The following is a 19,316-nucleotide window of genomic DNA, read 5'->3' as shown; positions in this document are numbered from 1 at the left end:
CCGATTCTTGTATGGGTAAAGAAACTTCACCCAGCATTGAGGGTTCCTCAGAAATTGCTCCCAAAGCCGCTTTGTCATGGAACACAAAGCCTCTTCTGGGATCTGTGCTGTGATTGCAGTGATGCTGCAGGTAAACAAACCCTGGGATGTAAGGGTTTTATCCCTCAACAAACCCTGGGATGTAAGAGTTTTATCCCTCAAAACAGCCTGGGATGTAAGGGTTTTATCCCTCAAAACACCAGTCTCACACACAGCAGGGAGTCCTTTGTTCCGTGTGTAGGTGAGAGTGACTATTGATTGCATGTCATTATCTAAAGGGGGATTTTAGAGACCCATATGCATATTTAAGAATGTGTATCGTAATTTTAGTGTCAGGTGCGTGCATAACATGGGGTGTGACATGATCTGTTTCCAAATCACGACGTGTAATCAATATGTCTTTAACTCAATGTGGACAGTGTGGAAGAACAAACGTGTAAATGTAACACATCTGATACACTCACAGAGACACACTTTGCAGCACGCAAACACACACACACACACACACACACACACACACACACACCCACCATGTGCATACTCACATACATTACATGCACATCATGGGTAAAGGAAAATTGTACTTTACAAGGATACAAGGATACAAGGAAGTTTATTGTCACATGCATATAGTTACTGGAAGTAAGAAATGCAGTGAAATTATGTCTGGTGTCAGCCTATTTGTGCATTTATGGGGGGGGGGGGGGGTTAGTAGATTAAGTGGCAAGGGCTGCATAAGAAAGGTGGGGGAGGATTGGGATTGGGGGGGGGGGGGCACCAACAAGGAGCACCCAAGAGCAACCTTGTTACCTTATTATCCATAAAAAGAGACATATTTATAGTGTTAAGGCATTACAACATTGACAAATGTCATATAAGATTAAATCATTATTACACTGTACATAACCATATTTACACATCAGCTGGGACTGTAAGTTGTTCCAGAAAGTAAACTGTCAACCAGGGGTGACCAATCATTTGCAGTTAGAGCACTCAAGCTTTGGAACAGCCTCCCTTATAACATCAGATCTGCACCATCAGTGGCTGCATGTAGCCACATTGCAACCATATATCCTGAGCTGGATTTGTGATGCTGTGAGTCTTTGTAAGGCAAGGCAAGGCAAGGCAAATTTATGAATGTAGCATATTTCATACATACACAGGGGTATTTCAATGTGCTTTACCTAAACAAAAAGCAAAGAATAATAGTAAATAAATGTATCATATAAATGTGTAAACATAGTTTAAAAAGTGAATTGTATAAAATGGAATAATTAAAATACATAAAGTAGAATAATTAAAAGACATTGAAAGACAGAGTGCATCTGATTAGTTAGCAGAAAGCATCTGAGAACATTTTAGTCTTAAGGCCCATTCACACCAAGAACGATAAAGATAACGATAACTATAAATAAATATTGTTCGATGAATGACGACGTTCACACATAAACTATAACGATAACGACATTCATCAACACATTAAGTCATTAACGATCACATTCATTAACACAAGGAGAGACTTTGTTTATCGTTGTTCAGTGTGAACGCTTTTATCGTTATGGTTATAGTTATCATTATCATTATCGTTCTTGGTGTGAATGGGCCTTTATTGGGGAATTCCAGTGATTTCCAGGCAGATACAGCACTAAACTCTAAAGATATGAAAATGGATTCTCACGAACATGCCCCCAGAGCTGTATTGCTGTAGCTGCCTGCCTTTTCTATGTGAAAAATCACCGGAATTCCTCTTTATTACTGGATTTCCAAACATTATGCATATTGGCAAGGCACAACATAAATAATATTATACACATTCATGCATTTATATCTAATATTTCAGTCTTTCAATAACTGATCATGATCTGCATACTCCGTTTCATTATGGCACAGATCTGCTATGTCTCCTGCCACTTGCTGCAATACTGCACTCTTGTCTGCAACCACAGTCTTATCTCCAGTCCTCAACATGGCTGTCAAACTGGCCCAGAACAGCTGGCGTTTAGGCTCCTCTTGGGGCCACGGCAAGTACGTCTGTTGCCTGAGCAAGGATCGCAAGCGCAGGAACTTTCTGGAAAGAGAGTCTGGCGGGATGGGCTCCAGCAGAATCAACACTAGGGAGTCCCTTTGAACACTGATGGCCCGGTGCTGTGCAAAGAACAGCTCGTAGTTGCACCATTCGCTGTGGACGAAGCTCTGTGACAGTACAAACACTGTCTTGTAGCTGCTCTCCACACAGTTGATGATGTTGTCAATGACCCATTCGCCTGGGACAAAATCTCGCTCGTGGAGGCACAGTTGGAAATTTGAAGCCTCCAGATGGGGCGCCAATTCAGACTGAACCCACTGTGCATCTTTTACACTATAGGATATGAAGGCATGATAATTGAAAGTGGAACTTTCCAGACGCCTGTCTTTATTCCGACTCCTCTGTTTAACTCTCAGCCAGATCCATAGCATCTTCACATACCAGGCTCCATCCATGAAATGAAACACAATTCCACAAGAAATCAACACCAACAAGACTACTGTAAAACAAATGGCAAACATGCTCAGTGGGTCACAAGCCACTTGACTGGGATGAAAATCCTTGAGCAGTGTTCCACTGAGGTGGGTGGGGGAGTAGCAGTTATACGCCGCTGGCCAATCCACCAGCAATGTTTTATTAAAGTCACGCACAAACCAGTAGAGGTTACAGTCACAAACAAATGGATTGTTTCCACCATTAAGTTTCTCCAGCTTCGGCAATCCTCTGAAAGTCTCAATCTTGAATGTGCTGATACTGTTGCGGTCCACATGCAGCTCCTCTAGGGCCGGTAACATGAGGTCAGGGGGAAGTTCGCGAATTGCATTGGAGCCCATAAAGAGCTGCACAAGGTCCTTCATGGGCTGGAGAGTATCTGTGTTCACACTTGTGATATCCGTGTGGGTCAGATTGAGGCTGACGAAGTGTGGAGAGAGATGATCAAACAGGTGATTCCCAAGGAGGTTCCCACTCAATGAGAGGTTTTTCAGGTGCGAGGGCCAAATCACCTTTTTATGGTCAGGCAGCTTGATGGGGTTGAAACTCAGATCCAAAGTCTCTAGATGTATGAAGAGGAGATTTATGTAGTGAATTATTGTGTTAAGGCTCCGTACCTTGTTATTTCTAACAATAAGCTCTTTCAAACACGAGAGGACATTGAATCTGTTTAATTTTACAAACAAATGATTGCAGGCCAGGTTGTTATTTGAGACATCCAGAGTCTGTAAGGTTGATAAATCACCTATGACACCACGTAAAATATTACCTGGTACACTCAGTCCAATTTCCAGGAATTCCGCTTTTACTAAACCCTGAAATAGTGATAGATTCACATACGCGTGCATCGGACTGTATTGATGGTGGTGAATAGTGTTTAGAGTCACAACTCGCAGATTGCCAATTTTACTGAGGTCAGGGACAGAGAGGATTTCAAGGCCCTTTGAGTCTTCTTTATATGAACAATTCAGAAACGATAAAGTCTTCAGTGGAGACTGGATGATGTTGACAAGAGCCTGTGAGAGTAGTGAGCTGGTTAACCAGGTGTCCTTCAGAGTAAGGTGACGGAGCTTCCCCAGGTTTCTGAGATCATCTGTGAGATTAGCTGAGACATCGCAGAACTCTGGGAGAAATTTCTCAATTATTAGTGTATCCACACTAGACGTCTGCAGGTCTAAGAGAACCTCTTCAAATAGCTTTGGTGTTTTGCAGAAATTGATCTGAAGTGTTAATGATTTTAGCCCTGAAAGATAACCCAGAAAGTCTGTGTTGAAATGCGTAAGGTCATTCCCAGCTTGAAGAGCTAGCTCCCGCAGTGGGGAACGTGTGAGAGGTTTCAAGTCAAACTTGTCCATCCGTGACACTTGTGGGCCTCCCAGAGAAAGGGAAGAGAGACTCTGTAGATGTTGAAAGGACTGGCCCAAGGCGAAAGATTCATAGAGGTTTTCAGAAAGGTCTAAAATTCTGAGTTTGGGCAGTCCTTGTATTTCAGGGATCGCGGAGAGCATGTTGAAGGAGAGGTCCAATTCCTGCAGGTGAAGGTTTCCTTGGAATGCTGCCGGCGAGATCGAGATCAGGCCACAATTGAACATTTTAAAGATGCATAAGGCTGACAAGCTGGCCAGGTCTGTTGACGTCAGTGTGGAGATGGTGTTGAAGGAGAGATCCAAATCCTGGGTGTTTCTTGGCAGGTTTGAAGGCATGCTGGTGAGATTTTGGTCGGAGAGATCTATTCGATCTTTATCAGGCATGATGCATGTGCCAGCTGCTTCCTTCATCCACACAGACGCAATAAGCAGGAAGGATAACAGCAGAGAAGACGGGAGGGAAGCATCCATCCTGGAACAAAAGGTGAAGAGTGTATGGATAAGAATGTAGTCATGTAAAGTCAACATTAAATAGGAAAGGTCTACTGGGTTGAGAGTTGTATAATGTCAAATACACCCTTGCTCCACTGATGGGCAGGTCTGCCATGGTTCTCATGGTACAAAACAAAAAAGATATGAAAATAGGTTTCATATGGGGGTTAATTGATTCTAGATTTTCAATATCAGATTGACTTTGTTAATCCTTGGATGCAATTTATCAACCAAATCAAATGATCAGCCTCTAATGTTCAGTTTAAATATTCAATATCCATTGTAGTAGTAGTAGTAGTAGCAGCAGACATTTCTGACATTTCAACAATCAACAGTACAAGTAGCAATGTAATTCTGACAGTAGTAGTAGTAGCAGCAGCAAACATTTCTGACTTTCAACAATCAACATACAAGTAGCAATGTAATTCTATTTCAAATGTTGTTTTATGAGTCATGATACATTCATAACTGTCCTAGTAATGCACAACACATCACATTATTCACAATACCTTATCAATCACAAGGTTTCAAAAATGAAGACTTCAGACCTCAGGGAAATCTCAATGTATCGTCCTGAAGGATAGATTGTTATAAAATACAAGTAGGCTGTCTTTCTTGATACCTCTCCTACCTGTATTTTACATAGTGTTTATCTGACAAACAAGTACGTCTCACCTTCAACATCTTTCTCTACAACTGCTATTTCATCACCATCAGCTACACACCTCTACTTGTATATGCACCTGACAGGGCATTGGACAAACACAACAAAGGTTAGTGGTCATATTTTTTTGTAAGGTCCGCCTACATTCATTGTGTCAGTTAGAGGTTCCTGAAATAATGACAAAAAAGGCAATACTGATGTATAACTCTGTTTCTAGTTCCTTAATTAATATCAATAGGCCTATTTACTCACAGTTCCCTCTTTAACGGAACCTAAACAATCTAATCCTTGTATCAGAATGTTCTTGGTGCATTTGCATGATCAGAATTACAGTACAAGCATGTCACCACACTTCTCTGTTGCAAACCTCACCCTTTTAAGTAAATAGATGTCTGGATACACTGTTACCTGCTAGCCTGCACCTTGAACTTGTGGGGCACACCAAGGGTTGAATGCTTGTTTTACTCACAGTTCCCATTTGGTTGGCAAACAGACTACACATACCTAAAACTGTTACCGTATGCATGAGAGACTCACTCATCCTGAAATGAAAAACAGTCCAACCCAACTCCTCGATGAGCATGTATTCTTTGTAAAGAAACCACAGAGAGACACTGGGCATGGAAAGTAAACTGCAGGAGCTGTAATGAGGATGAAAAGCAGATATGGGCAGCGTTTTGTGCTCAGAACATAAGTATTTATTTTCTTAAATGAAGAAAGAAAAACATGCAAGGGGTAAACATGCAGGGGTAAAATGTCTGGATGTTCAACCTGTGAATCTGTACAAAACACACACACACACACACATACTGTACACCAATACACACACACCAACAGTCATACTATGACAGCTGGACTCACACCTACACACCTTCTTCCCACACTAAAGTATAAACCACATAATGAACAGGGACTCATTGATTAGTAGTTTAGTTTAGTTTGATAGTTTGTCCTATTGTCCTGGGGAGAATCCTCCTGCTGTAGGAATGTGTGCATAATATAATAATATCATAATATTCTTTTTTTCTCTTTTCACAGCTGCATGCCCTTCCATAATTAAATTATATATTTACTGGTTAAACAAACAACTCAACAAGGGTGTTTTTTTACAAGCGAACTAAAATGTACCCTTTGCAGGAAGAGCTCAAGGTCAGACTGTAGCCTTTCCATTACAAATTGAAGGTCTTCAATGAAGCTAAACTGGCCTGTGATGAAACTGTGAAACATATTAAGGTAGTGCATTGAACATTTTGATTTTCATTTGCATGCCCTTTAGTAATTGAGTCCTATGAAATAAGATGTCTGATTATGGAAAATGTCGAATGATTCTGTAATGTTGGAACCTTTAACAATAACCTGCTTTACGGGATGTGGCTTTACAGACTCAGTCCCAACACACAGAGAAGCAGATCAAGGAGGAGTTTGAGAAGCTTCACCAGTTTCTATGAAATGAAGAGGCAGCCAGGATAGCTGCACTGAGGGAGGAAGAGGAGCAGAAGAGTCAGATGATGAAGGAGAAGATTGAGAAGATGAGCAGAGAGATCTCATCTCTTTCAGACACAATCAGAGCCATAGAAGATGAGATGGGAGCTGATGATGTCACATGAACAGTTTCGACACAGACATATATTGACTGTACAGACTGTATATACAGACTGTAATATATAGACATATATTGTATTGCTGGAGAGTATAATCAGTAATCATTATGGGAAAATAAGTCCCTTCAGGAAGAACCAAGACCCCTCCGCTGGAGTATCGGGGTCCGGTTCGCCCTGTCGGGACTGATTTTCCTATAATGACCGGCGTTCTATACATTGTCCCTTACATATATTTCAATTTCATTTCATTTCAACACGTCAACTATATTCATATTATACATTCATTATCTTTTGCTGTAGCCTACTGATTGGATGTTGAATTTGTCAATCCTGAATTACATGTTTGTATTTACAAATAATGCTACTTATGGTTTGATTTAAAGACATCTGAATGCAAAGCATAATTTCAAAGTTGACATGATTCCTCCCACTAACTTTGTTGTGTTGTGTAGAGGAACCTCACTACCAAGCCTCAGGAAAATGTTTAATAACTTTCGACCATCTTTCCTTGACAGAGCTACAAGAGCACAGTGGAAAGGTGAGTGATCTGCCTCCTGTCTCTCTCTCTCTTCTCTGTGGTTCTGAACCCAAACCCACAGCAGCACTGACTCCTGAATGTTATTCCAGAACCCAGTGCACACTGCAGGATCCAGAGAGGGTTTCAGGAGCTCTGATCAATGTGGCAAAGCACCTGGGCAACCTGAAGTTCAGAGTCTGGGAGAGGATGCAGGAGACTGTTCAATATAGTAAGGACTAAAACACACAAAGAGAAACAGAGAGAGAGAGAGAGAGAGAGAGAGAGAGAGAGAGTCTGTAATGTATCTGTAATGTATGTGTATTTCTCTCTCTGCAGCTCCTGTGGTTCTGGATCCCAACACTGCAAGTTCTTGTCTCATCCTGTCTGAGGAGCTGGTCAGTGTGAGACTTAGTGATGAGGAGCAGCAGCTTCCTGATAACCCAGAGAGATTTGATGAGTATGCTGATGTCCTGGGCTCTGAGGGCTTTAACTCAGGGACTCACTCACTGCTGGGAGGTTGGGGACATGGTGGCATGTGGGTGTAATGGAAGAGTCCCTTCAGAGGAAGGGAGACTATTTCTCTGAGATTGAAAGTTGGTTTGTGGAGTATGATGAAGATGAAGAATACACCACAGCCCTCCACTCGTCTCACAGTGCAGCAGAAACTCCAGAGGATCAGAGTGCAGCTGGACTGGGACAGAGGAGAGCTGTCATTCTCTGACCCTGATAATAACACACACCTACACACTCACACACACACTTTCACTGAGAGAGTGTTCCCATACTTGAATATTGGCTGTGGTTTCTCTCCTCTGAGGATCTTACCAGTGCACACTTCAGTAACAGTACAGCACAATTATGTCAGGTCACAAAATATGTCAAAAAATACATACAAATACAAAACCTGGACAATACACACACACACACACACACACACACACACACACACACACACACATACAGTGGGCATCGCTTTCAAATGACCACTTCAGTCGCGCATTACGAGGCGTGAAGCTGCGTGAAGCTTTAGTACCACTTTCAGCCACTGTGCGTCGCTCTGCCTGCCGCCCCTTCTGAAAAATAAGGAGGCTACCATAAAACATAATTGTTGCCGAGAGTAATCCCAACCTACGAACTCAATAACAAAATAAATCATGCATAATTAAACATTACCTCGATTTAGGCTACTTGAGTATGGCTTAAGGCTTGACTACACGGTGGTAATGTCTACATTATTGTCATGTTTGAACGGGCACTGCAGTAGTACCACAAACATTGGCAATAATGCCATAGGGCACTGTACACACACAAGCATACACACACACACACACACACACACACACACACACACACACACACGCAAACACATATGAAACACATGTAAACACACACATAAATAAAGAAAGATGGAACATATACAGTACAGTATTACTCAGAATAAAATGTTAATAGAAAGATAGATAGATAGCACCACAGATCGTCAGATAGACAGGCAACAGACAACAACAGGACAACTTAACCCTCCAACAACCCCACACAACAAACATACACCATGTTTCTCTATGTTATCGTATAGTAAAGTGCAATATCATCAGTGATATTTTAATATTATACCAAAGTGCAGTATTATCACACAGAAAGGATCAAATTATTTCCCCTAGCTTTCTCAGCAGTGTAATGCTGGTAGGAATGAATGATTTGGGAGGCTGGTTGGTTTGGAAGGACAGCGCCCTTCTGCCTGATGCAGCACCTGATACACCAGGAATAGGGGATGGAACCTGTCACACATTAGTGATGGTGCTTTGGGTGCAGTAGTCTTACAACACCCAAAGATCAACAGACATCCAATAGTCTAACAAGGAGACCAGTGGGGTATACTACAAAGCTCGATTAGTGGGTTAGCGAAGTATGTTGCGCTCAAAGCCAAGGTATGCTGTGACACGAAAGTGACTCTGTTTTAGCATCACTGCAGCACCATGGTGTCTTATGCTGTCAACCAGGGGCGTAGCTACCGATGCTGCAGCCGGTGCAGTGCACCAGGGCCCAGGCATGAAGGGGGGCCCACTTCCACGCTCCCGATATGGGCCACCTTCCGTCAGTACTCAGGCTCATCGTGCAATATTGAAAATACGCAGCGATTACATCAGCAACTCTTGGACATCAATATTTTTTTTCTCACACTACAGTATATTCTTTTGATTGGGATTGACAGCTTTTATACCACTCAGATGCCCTATAACTATTAGTCATGGTGACCTTATTTTTTGCATTGTATTTACGTTCAGATGTTACAACATAGGCTACAATATGAGTGAAAAATAATAAAAAATACCTGCAACTTATTCAATTTCTTTATTTATTGTCCATTTTTACAAAGGAACAAGGCCTGCTGGGAATGGGGGAAATGTGTTTATCCCAATGATCTTACTTCGTGTGAAAAGAACCTCACAATGATCTTTATCATATTGCACACTTGCAATATCGTCATACTAATAAGCTATATCCTCATACTAATAAGCACAGTGTGGAGAGAGTCAGTGTGTATTGCAGGTCCTGACATGTGCTGTTCACACCCACAACAGGGACATTCACCTGAGATATCTCACCTCTCTGCATACCTGGAGGGTGTGTATGTGTGTGGGGGTGTGTGTATGGGGTGGGGGTTCATGTCAACTCGCATGATCTCAGTCAAATGAACATACACCCTTGTGTGAGACTAACCAGTATGTACTATTCTGAATGCAAATAGTTCAGGTGGAAAAGCTTCTAGGCCAAATATAACGACTGCCCATTTATCTAAATGTAAGCATAATCAGAATTCATTGGTCTGGGTCTATCATTCTCAGAGTGAACTTTGCTTTACACACCCATGCATGCGACTCAGAGTGAACTTTGCTTTACACACCCATGCGTGCGACTACACTAACCAATCCCAGTCTTTATGCCACTTCACGGCTCTTCCCTCTGGCTTCTGTGTGTCTGTAGTCCAGCCTCTTGCTGAAGCAGGAAATGAAAGTTAGCTGATCTCGTTTCACTGAAAATGAGAGTAAGGCTGTTCTAGTTTGACTTCTTTTCCTGAAGCTGGAATTAGAGCTTGGGTTGAACACTTAGGCTTAATTGCTTGTATTTGACGGAAGAGACTGAAGATCTGAAAGACTTAAGGAAGAACTGAAACTGAACGCCATAGTTAGGTGGCATCTCTTTGTTGTAATTTTACTAGTCTTTACTGTGAGTTAAGAAAATGGCTTCCAAGCGTTCCCTCACTGAGGAGGATTTCTCCTGTCCTGTGTGCTGTGACATCTTCAAGGATCCTGTCATGATGACCTGTAGTCACAGTGTGTGTAAAGTCTGTCTGCAGAAGTTCTGGGAAGCCAAAGGGTCAAGAGAATGTCCAATTTGCAGGAAAATATTCACACAAACTCAACCACCCCCTAACTTGGCATTAAAGAACTTGTGTGAGACCTACTTACAGGAGGGAAGTCAGAGAGCTTCAGCAGGGTCTGAGGTGCTCTGCAGTCTGCACAGTGAGAAACTCAAGCTCTTCTGTCTGGACGATAAACAGCCTGTGTGTATGGTGTGTAGAGACTCATTGGAACATCTGAATCACAACTTCAGACCTGTTGTTGAGGTATCAAGGCAATTCAAGGTAAAATTTAAATATATCTGTGTTTTTATTTCATTATGTTATTTCACCTCATGACATTGAATATCATTCATGAAACCTTAAGGCTTATAGACTACCAAAATCCGTGAGACCTTTACAATGATAATGTGTCTTCTGAATGGACCCTGAGACTGGAAATAAAGGTGATAAGGATGATGATGAGGATGATGATGATGAATATCTCCAAATTGCTCCCTGTGCCAAATCATGCATCTGTGTGATCAGTCATTCTGGCTGAGAAGTAAAGAATATCTAGATAGATAGCAAATCCATAAATAGACCATTCATAATACTTAACATGTGTATAATGTACAGGATTACGCTGTACAAAGGACTTTCCGTCATATGGATGTATGGAAAAAGAATTCATATTTCAGCTGTGAATAATGATCTCATACGTTTGTTTTCTCTGAATCAGATGTCAGTCATTTGAGAAATTATCTAAGATCAAAAGAATGATGGTTTTTACACAACGTTTTTATAAATAAGGCCCCAGCTGTTCTCTTTCTGTGCCCACAGCACAGTATGTCACACCTCATCACACTATAGTTGCCATAGTTCAACTGGTAACTCTAACTGCAGCACCTAACCAGAATTCAATTGAAATATAAAATAAGAATTTCTGAATTTCTCTCCAAATAGCAAGATGCAAAATGTTGTACTTCAGACATGATAATAATAGTATTGTTTGGATGTAAACCATTATAATCCTTATATTTCAGGAGGAACTTAGGATACAGCTGGGCAAGCTGAAAGAAAACATGAAAACACACGAAAAAAATAAACAAACATTTGATAAAGCAACACAACACATTAAGGTAAAGATAATACTCACATTGAGGAAATACTTAAATTACATACTTTATTTCACATATTAACATGGCAATGATATGTGTTTCTTTAGACACAGGCCTTAAACACTGAGAGACTGATCAGAGAGGAGTTTGAGAAGCTACACCAGTTTCTACGAGATGAAGAGGCAGCCAGGATAGCTGCACTGAGGGAGGAAGTGGAGCAGAAGAGTCAGATGGTGGACATCTCAGCTCTTTCAGACACAATCGCAGCATTAGAACAGGAGCTGAGAGCTGATGACATCACATTCCTGCAGGTAGGAACCAGCCATCATGCATCTCAAGGTCTGATCAAATCTCTGGCTGTTAAGAAACATAAATGAGAACAGCATTATAATAATTACATACTAAATGTTCACACATACTGCTTGATGGAAGAGATGGCCATAAAGAAGCACCAGTGCATATTATGTTATCATTATGGAATCATGTTCATAAGAAAATGCAGAAAAGAGAAGGGATGGGGTTGGAGTGTTTTCTGAGTGTATATTGAAGTTATATTGAGGATTATGTATCAGTCTTATATAGATGGTTACTTCTTGAGGTTATATTTTGGGATTATATTGAGTTGTGTATTGAAATCAATTGAGCTGTCTTCCATGATTAAAAATAAACTTGCTTCTGCTTAAAATGGGCAAAACATTTAATAATTTATCACAATAATTTTAATAGAACCGTTGAGCAAGTTTTGAATATATGCTGTCCTTTGTCATTTCACAGAACTGCAAGAGCACAGAGAAAAGGTGAGTGATCTGCCTCCTGTCTCTCTCTCTTCTCTGTGGTTCTGAACCCAAACCCACAGCAGCACTGACTCCTGAATGTTATTCCAGAGCCCAGTGCACACTGCAGGATCCAGAGAGGGTTTCAGGAGCTCTGATCAATGTGGCAAAGCACCTGGGCAACCTGAAGTTCAGAGTCTGGAAGAAGATGCAGGAGATTATACAATACAGTGAGTACACACACACACACACACACACACACACACACACACACACACACACACACACACACACACACACACACATCACATCTCAAAATAACACACTGTAAAACATAACAGCTACTCTTACTAAAAATGTTTACTGACTGCAGGAGACACTGTCCTTTGAATGCGACGTTAAACCAAGGTCCTGACTCACTGTGTTTATTAAAGACACCATGGCACTTCTTACAAAGAGTAGGGGGTTCCCTGGTGTCCTGGCTAAATTCCCAACCTGTCGCACACAACCTGGTCACCTAATTATCCCCACTGTACTTGGCCCATTCATTCCCTCACTCTCCATCTCAAACTGGTGTGTGGCAAGTGTTCTGGGGCCTCATTTATAAAGCGTTCTTACGCACAGATTTGATCTTAGACCGTGCGTACGCTCAAATCCATGCCAACGCTCAGATTTATAAAAAACGTCTTTGACGTGGAAAGGTGCTTATCTCCACGTCAGGTTCAAACTTGACGTACGACCATTTCCTTGTGGTAATGCCGGGGTACTGCAAGGAATCTGAAGTCTAAGTGCGATGCATTTTGAAAATTCCAAGACCAACGATCTCATGTCTTTCTTTGCCATATGCATGATCAATATCAGAAGATTTTTAAAGTCGTTTTTGGACGCAGCTTAATGTTTCATGGTTTGGCATAAAACTGCTAATGAGAACTATAACCCACTTAAGAAAGTTAAAAAAATGTATAGCTTACTTATTTCATAATATCTATAAAAAACACCAAGACCTACGATAGAATGATTGAAACATTCTTACAGGTGATCTAGTATATTTAGTGTTCTCACCAATCTAATGTAATATTGACCATAAAATGTCCAATTGCCCTACGAGAGGAAAAGTACATTTGCGCCAGGGATGTAGTGGTAAAATAAGAGGTGGGTGAACTATGAATTCTGTGATCACGGTAAGGTGGACTGCGCCATGCGGTATCAGATTTTTAAAAAAGGCATTCAGAACATGTTTGATAATGGTGGAGGTTATTGTACAATATTGGGAATAGGATAGTATTGGATAATACAGTGTTGAATGTTAAAAGTGAATAAACTCTTTTGAGAGGTGGATAAACTCTATTAAGAGGTGGGTAAACTCTATTTCTGGAATTTCAGAGGTGGATAAACTGCGTTTATACTCGCGTTTAGCCTCCACTACATCCTAATTTGCGCTCATAGGCCTATTCCCAGCTCCGTAACAGAAAGGTAATATTTAAATGTAAGCTATACAATGTAGGCTATAGATATTTTATATCATATATAGCCTACATAATCAAGGGACGGAAGTTATCCTCTGAAAGCAGCGCACTTGTTTGCTTTTTTTGACTGGCAGTGCCCAAGATCAGATGACAATACGTAAGTTGGATAATGTAGGTTAAAAAATAAAGGTAGGCCTAAAGCAAACAATAATGGACAATGTTTAAGCCACTGGAGAAAACGATCGCAAATATGCAGAATGAATGAATAATGACCGGCGAACTAGGCTACTTTTTCAGCAAAAACATAGCCTATCCTAAAAGAAACGTTAAGCCTACATGACATATCACGCTTATAATTTAGTCCTCTGTTTTGTAGGCTAAATCAGCATATTACCCTGGGTCATATTGGAAACGTACAGTAGCCTACTGTACCATAACGTACAGGATTATGCTGTAGGCCTAGAGGTCTTTCCTTCATAAGGTAGGCCTACCCATTTTTTTTTCTACAAAGTAGGCCTAAACATACTAAATGTTGATTATTCACATTACTGCAAGCAAAATGAATGAAAGCGAGCAGAGGACAATGGACATGGATGCATACGATCTCTTTCCAGAAAGCTTTGCTTAGTTAAGCTATTCGAACTGACGCATATAGGCTAGTTAACATCAGATGGCATAGGCTAGGCCTATACTATGTTTTCAATAATTTTACATAGGCTACAGCTTTTAGGCCATTGATTTCACATATGCTAATGATATTGATGAGGGGGTGTTTACAAGGCGGAGACCTAAAACCATCCGGCTGCGCACAAGTTCATGTTCATTTGTGATTTATAATGAGCACATCTGGAAGGGTGGCGTACGCACGTTTTTTTGTGCGTACGTTCGTTTTCTCTGAATCACTTACGATCATTTCAGAAATTATTTAAGATCAAATGAAGGATGGTTTCTACACAACACTGTTATAAATGAGGCCCCTGGTGCATAATGGCTGCAATATGGTTATGGTTATGGGATTTGGCAGACGCCTTTGTCCAAAGCGACAAATATGATATATTGAAGAGGTTCATTAGGCTGATATACTATTACACTGTTTCTCTATAAAGGCCAATAAAGTAAAATTTATTTCACCTGACGTCAAACCAACATCACGTGACACCTCTGATGAAGGCTACAGAGGCATGGTTGCCGAAACTTGTCAGTTACGAGACATTTTACTTTATTGGCCTTTATAGAGAAACAGTGTAATAAATATATGATATATATTTGATATATGATATGATAGGTGAAATAGGAGTTCTGGTTGGTCTGGAATGGTTCAGAAATGTTATTACGCTATTGACAATTTATTATGTTAAAAATGGTCAAAATTATTACATTATTGGCTATTATTATGTTATTCACTGCTTCACACCCCAATTAATAATGACCATCACTCACATCCTCATCACACATCACTCAGTGTTCAGCTCATGTGTGTGTTCTCGCTCTCTGCAGCTTCTGTGACTCTGGATCCCAACACTGCAGATGACAATCTCATCCTGTCTGAGGATCTGACCACTGTGAGACGTGGTGATGAGAGACAGCAGCTTCCTGATAACCCAGAGAGATTTGATAATTGTTTCAGTGTCCTGGGCTCTGAGGGCTTTAACTCAGGGACTCACTGCTGGGATGTGGAGGTTGGAGAGAACACAGAGTGGGATGTGGGTGTGATGACAGAGTCTGGCCAGAGGAAGGGAAGCTACATCTCAGTGAGTGGACTGTGCCGTGTGCCATTTAATCAAGGTCAATATGTAGCACGTGCTCCACCACAGCACTACACTCTCCTCACAGTGCAGCAGAAACCCCAGAGGATCAGAGTGCAGCTGGACTGGGACAGAGGAGAGCTGTCATTCTCTGACCCTGATAATAACACACACATACACACCTTCACACACACTTTCACTGAGAGAGTGTTTCCATACTTTGACACTCTCTGTAAGATCTCTCCTCTGAGGATCCTACCAGGGAAGGCTTAGTGACAGTAGAGCAGCACGGTAACAGCTGCAGGAAATGCAGAATGACTGTATGGAAGTCCTTATTACACCCATGACTGCTTTGTGTTTTCTTCATGTCTGTGGTCCAACACATTATGTATTTGATTTCATACATGTGTCATTTCCTGCCATGTTATGAAGAGTATCTACAACAATGTGCAGAATGACTGTATGGAACTCATTATTACACCCATGACTGCTTTCTTCATGTTCTTCATGTTTGTGGTTAGGGGTGTAAATATTAATCGATTCGTATCGATGCATCGATTATGCAGCCGGCGATTCAATGCATCGATTCGTCCGCAAGAGTATCGATTAATGTGTTTATTTTGCTGCCTGTTTGTTTGCCTATCTATTTTCAGCATCAGCTCCGACCTTTCTTTTTCTGTCTATGGCTCCGATGTAAGCACACTACCTACTCCTAAGCTGCGGGTGGGTTTTTTTTTTATATGCAAAGACATGAGGCTGTATAACGAAGGCTTTAGATACCTGCTCCTACATTTCGAACTTTTGTTGATTTATTTGAAACTTCATAGATATCATGTAAAAATATTGAGTATTGAATCGTATCGAATCGTATCGTGGGGAATTCTGAAGTATCGAAAAAATAATCGAATCATTGGCTTAAGAAATCGATATTGTATCGAATCGTCATGAAGACTCCGATTTACACCCCTATTTGTGGTCCAACACTTCTCCTGGACGTGGATGGCTGATGTTTCTTCATGTTTGTGGTCCAACACTTCTCCTGGACGTGGATGGCTGATGTTTCTTCATGTTTGTGGTCCAACACTTCTCCTGGCCGTGGATGGCTGATGTTTCTTCATGTTTGTGGTCCAACACTTCTCCTGGGCGTGGATGGCTGATGTTTCTTCATGTTTGTTGTCCAACACTTCTCCTGGACGTGGATGGCTGTTCCATCCCCTGAAGTCTGCAACCTGGGCGTCATCCTGGTCCCTACTCTGTCATTCCAATCCCACATTAAAAACACCACAACATCTGCATTCCAATCCCACATTAAAAACACCATAACATCTGCATTCCAATCCCACATTAAAAACACCACAAAATCTGCATTCTATCACTTGAAAAACTTCTCAACACTTCGACCCTCACTATCCGACTCAGTAACCGCAACCCTCATCCCCTGTTTCATCTCGTCTGGACTACTGCAATGTGTCACAAACACCTTGGCTCAAAGGGAATGGACATAGGGAGACTGACACCATCAGATAACGTTTAAATAATAATCATACATTTATTTACAAATATTTACATAAGTCAGTAAGTGAGGAGCAACAAAAGATACAAAGTGCCATGTGCATCAGCAATGTGTAGGCCAGGGATGGGCAACTTTGATGATAGAGAGGGCCACAAAATTGTCTTGTCGCTGTCAGAGGGCCAGATGTGACCGCGCACGTCCACCATCAGGAATCAGGAGTATTAAAAAAATATACAGTAGGCCTAGCCTATGTCTGCACGGTTTATTAAACATGCATTAATTGAATATTTTTTTATATTGCTTCTATTCACCAATGAACTTCAAATAAACTAAAAAATATTACACATTCACAATAAACCACTCTCCCACTGTAATGGGTAATAGTGACTCTTGTAAAAAGGCTCTGTTGTTAGTGCATCTTTACCAGGGTTCCCACTCTAAGTCAAATGTAAAATTCCATGACTTTTCCCTGACAAAAATCTTGAATTTCCATGACCAATCGGGAAATTGGAAAAAAACTAAAAAAACAGGTAGGGCTAATTACAACCACTTAAGCAAGTAGGCCTAGTAATGGAAAAAAGCTAATAACTCAATAAACACCTATGCTGCATGTAAATATTGTATTAGGCCTAATGTATTTTGGCAAGTCAATTTTAAACTCCTACAAATTCCCTGATATTCCATGACTTTGCCCACCAAATATATATTTCCCTGACGTTCCATGTAATAGACTTTATTAAAATGCTGATGGTATTCTTGAAATTCCATGACCCATGGGAACCCTGCTTTACGTTGAGGTCGACGACGACAGCGGCTCTAGCAGCTCCGATGTAGCCGACTTTTTGTTATCTTTGTGGTGCATGGTGTTGTAGTGCTAACTTAAGTTCACGGCTGATTTCGTTTCTAAACATAGCCTATTAAACACATAAGTTGACTTTGAATTCTGTGATAAGATTAGCTGTTTCCCACCTTGTCTGAACCTTTCCCACCTTGTCTATGAGTTTTCTTTATAAACCGTGTCTCTTCCTCGCTAGCTAGTGAAGGAAGCTTGACTCCACTGGATGTTTTATATAGGAAGCGCCCCCAGTGGCGCAAAAAGTGTGTATGCGCTATATGCGGCGCATAGGGGCGCAGCACCGTGGGGTCGCCAAAGCGATGGTAAATAATAATAATAATAATAATAATAATATATTTTGTATATTCTATATGTAGCTACTGTTGTACGTTTCTGAATCATTTCTGCATTTCCTCAAAGTTAAATAACATTTTAGAGGACTAACAGGCTAGAGTAGGTGCCTTATCTCATAAGATTCCATCAAAGAATTTTGACATAGAAAAGGGAGTCGGGGCGCCGTGAGCGCTGAGTGAGCAGGTACGAGTAGAAAGTTTTCGTCTATGGAAAAATATGAATACAGCAAAAAAAGCTGTCGGGGGCTAAAAATAGAAAAAGAAAGAGGGAAAATGAGATGGCATGTCAAGGGATGCGACAGTAGTTAAATAAGTGGATGGTGAAAAGCAACAGGTAGGATTTAAAGTGTGACGTCTGTGCTTGGAGGCTTGCAAATATTCATGTTAACAGACTAACTAGCGTTTGCTAAGCATATGCCGATTGAAACATAACCTATTCCATTAAGATAGCTAGGTGGCTACCATGCTCATACTGAACTTTTAATGGCAAACTGCAAACAGAAATGTCACGCTAGCAACAACTCATTACATGTTTCCATTTCCTAACAATCCTAATAGCTTAATATTGTGCTGATAATGTGGCAAACAAAGGTTAGAGTTGGATCAGCCTTATCCTTTGTGAGCAACAGCTGGCAAAAGGAAGTTATGATAACCGTTTAGACTGTCTTAAAGTGACAATGCACCTTACGATACTTCAAGTTCAAATTGGCAGAATTTCTTAAAAAATAATAATTTACACTAATGTGTAATTTATCGGCCTTTTGTTTTACTTTAGTTGTTTGTGTGGGTTTTTTGTTTTTTTTTTTGGGGGGGGGGGGGGGTGCCAATTTCTTGCTTACCCCTCAAAAAATGGGTAGCTGCGCCCCTGAGCGCCCCTATTGGTGGACCGTATCATTACAATAAGGATCCTGTTCAGATTAGATGTGGTAAAAACCATGTGAAACAAACATTTTAATGACATTTCAAAATAGA

General features: G+C 40.9%; 2 protein-coding genes across 2 annotated transcripts; one reads left to right on the top strand and one right to left on the bottom strand.

Moving 5' to 3' along the window:
- Positions 1-1,507: 1,507 nt before the first annotated feature.
- Positions 1,508-4,395, bottom strand: LOC143099514 (toll-like receptor 6). The gene has a single exon (XM_076262475.1). It carries the CDS (start codon positions 4,393-4,395, stop codon positions 1,876-1,878), a length of 2,520 nt encoding a protein of 839 aa, XP_076118590.1. The 3' UTR covers positions 1,508-1,875.
- Positions 4,396-10,238: 5,843 nt separating this feature from the next.
- LOC143100107 (zinc-binding protein A33-like) lies at positions 10,239-16,424 on the top strand. Its single transcript, XM_076263046.1, has 6 exons — positions 10,239-10,844; positions 11,585-11,680; positions 11,767-11,970; positions 12,434-12,456; positions 12,544-12,662; positions 15,396-16,424. The coding sequence occupies exons 1-6, from the start codon at positions 10,440-10,442 to the stop codon at positions 15,914-15,916; spliced, it is 1,368 nt and encodes a 455-aa protein (XP_076119161.1). The 5' UTR covers positions 10,239-10,439; the 3' UTR covers positions 15,917-16,424.
- Positions 16,425-19,316: the final 2,892 nt, after the last annotated feature.

Source organism: Alosa pseudoharengus, unplaced genomic scaffold (assembly GCF_046254945.1).
Source record: "Alosa pseudoharengus isolate Yale_2024_CS ecotype anadromous, Long Island Sound unplaced genomic scaffold, YU_APseudo_1.1 YU_APseudo_1.1_scf_3, whole genome shotgun sequence".
Taxonomy (NCBI): domain Eukaryota; kingdom Metazoa; phylum Chordata; class Actinopteri; order Clupeiformes; family Clupeidae; genus Alosa; species Alosa pseudoharengus.
The sequence above is the reverse complement of the archived record's forward strand: the minus strand, read 5'-3'. Positions and strand labels throughout refer to the sequence as shown.

What these genes read in the sequence shown, in the direction of transcription:
- LOC143099514 (XM_076262475.1), bottom strand. Translation starts at nt 4,395, where the DNA reads ATGGATGCTTCCCTCCCGTCTTCTCTGCTGTTATCCTTCCTGCTTATT.
- LOC143100107 (XM_076263046.1), top strand. Translation starts at nt 10,440, where the DNA reads ATGGCTTCCAAGCGTTCCCTCACTGAGGAGGATTTCTCCTGTCCTGTG. An exon ending in ATGACATCACATTCCTGCAG is followed by an intron (nt 11,971 to 12,433) that starts GTAGGAACCAGC and finishes GTCATTTCACAG; the next exon opens with AACTGCAAGAGCACAGAGAA. An exon ending in GCAGGAGATTATACAATACA is followed by an intron (nt 12,663 to 15,395) that starts GTGAGTACACAC and finishes CGCTCTCTGCAG; the next exon opens with CTTCTGTGACTCTGGATCCC.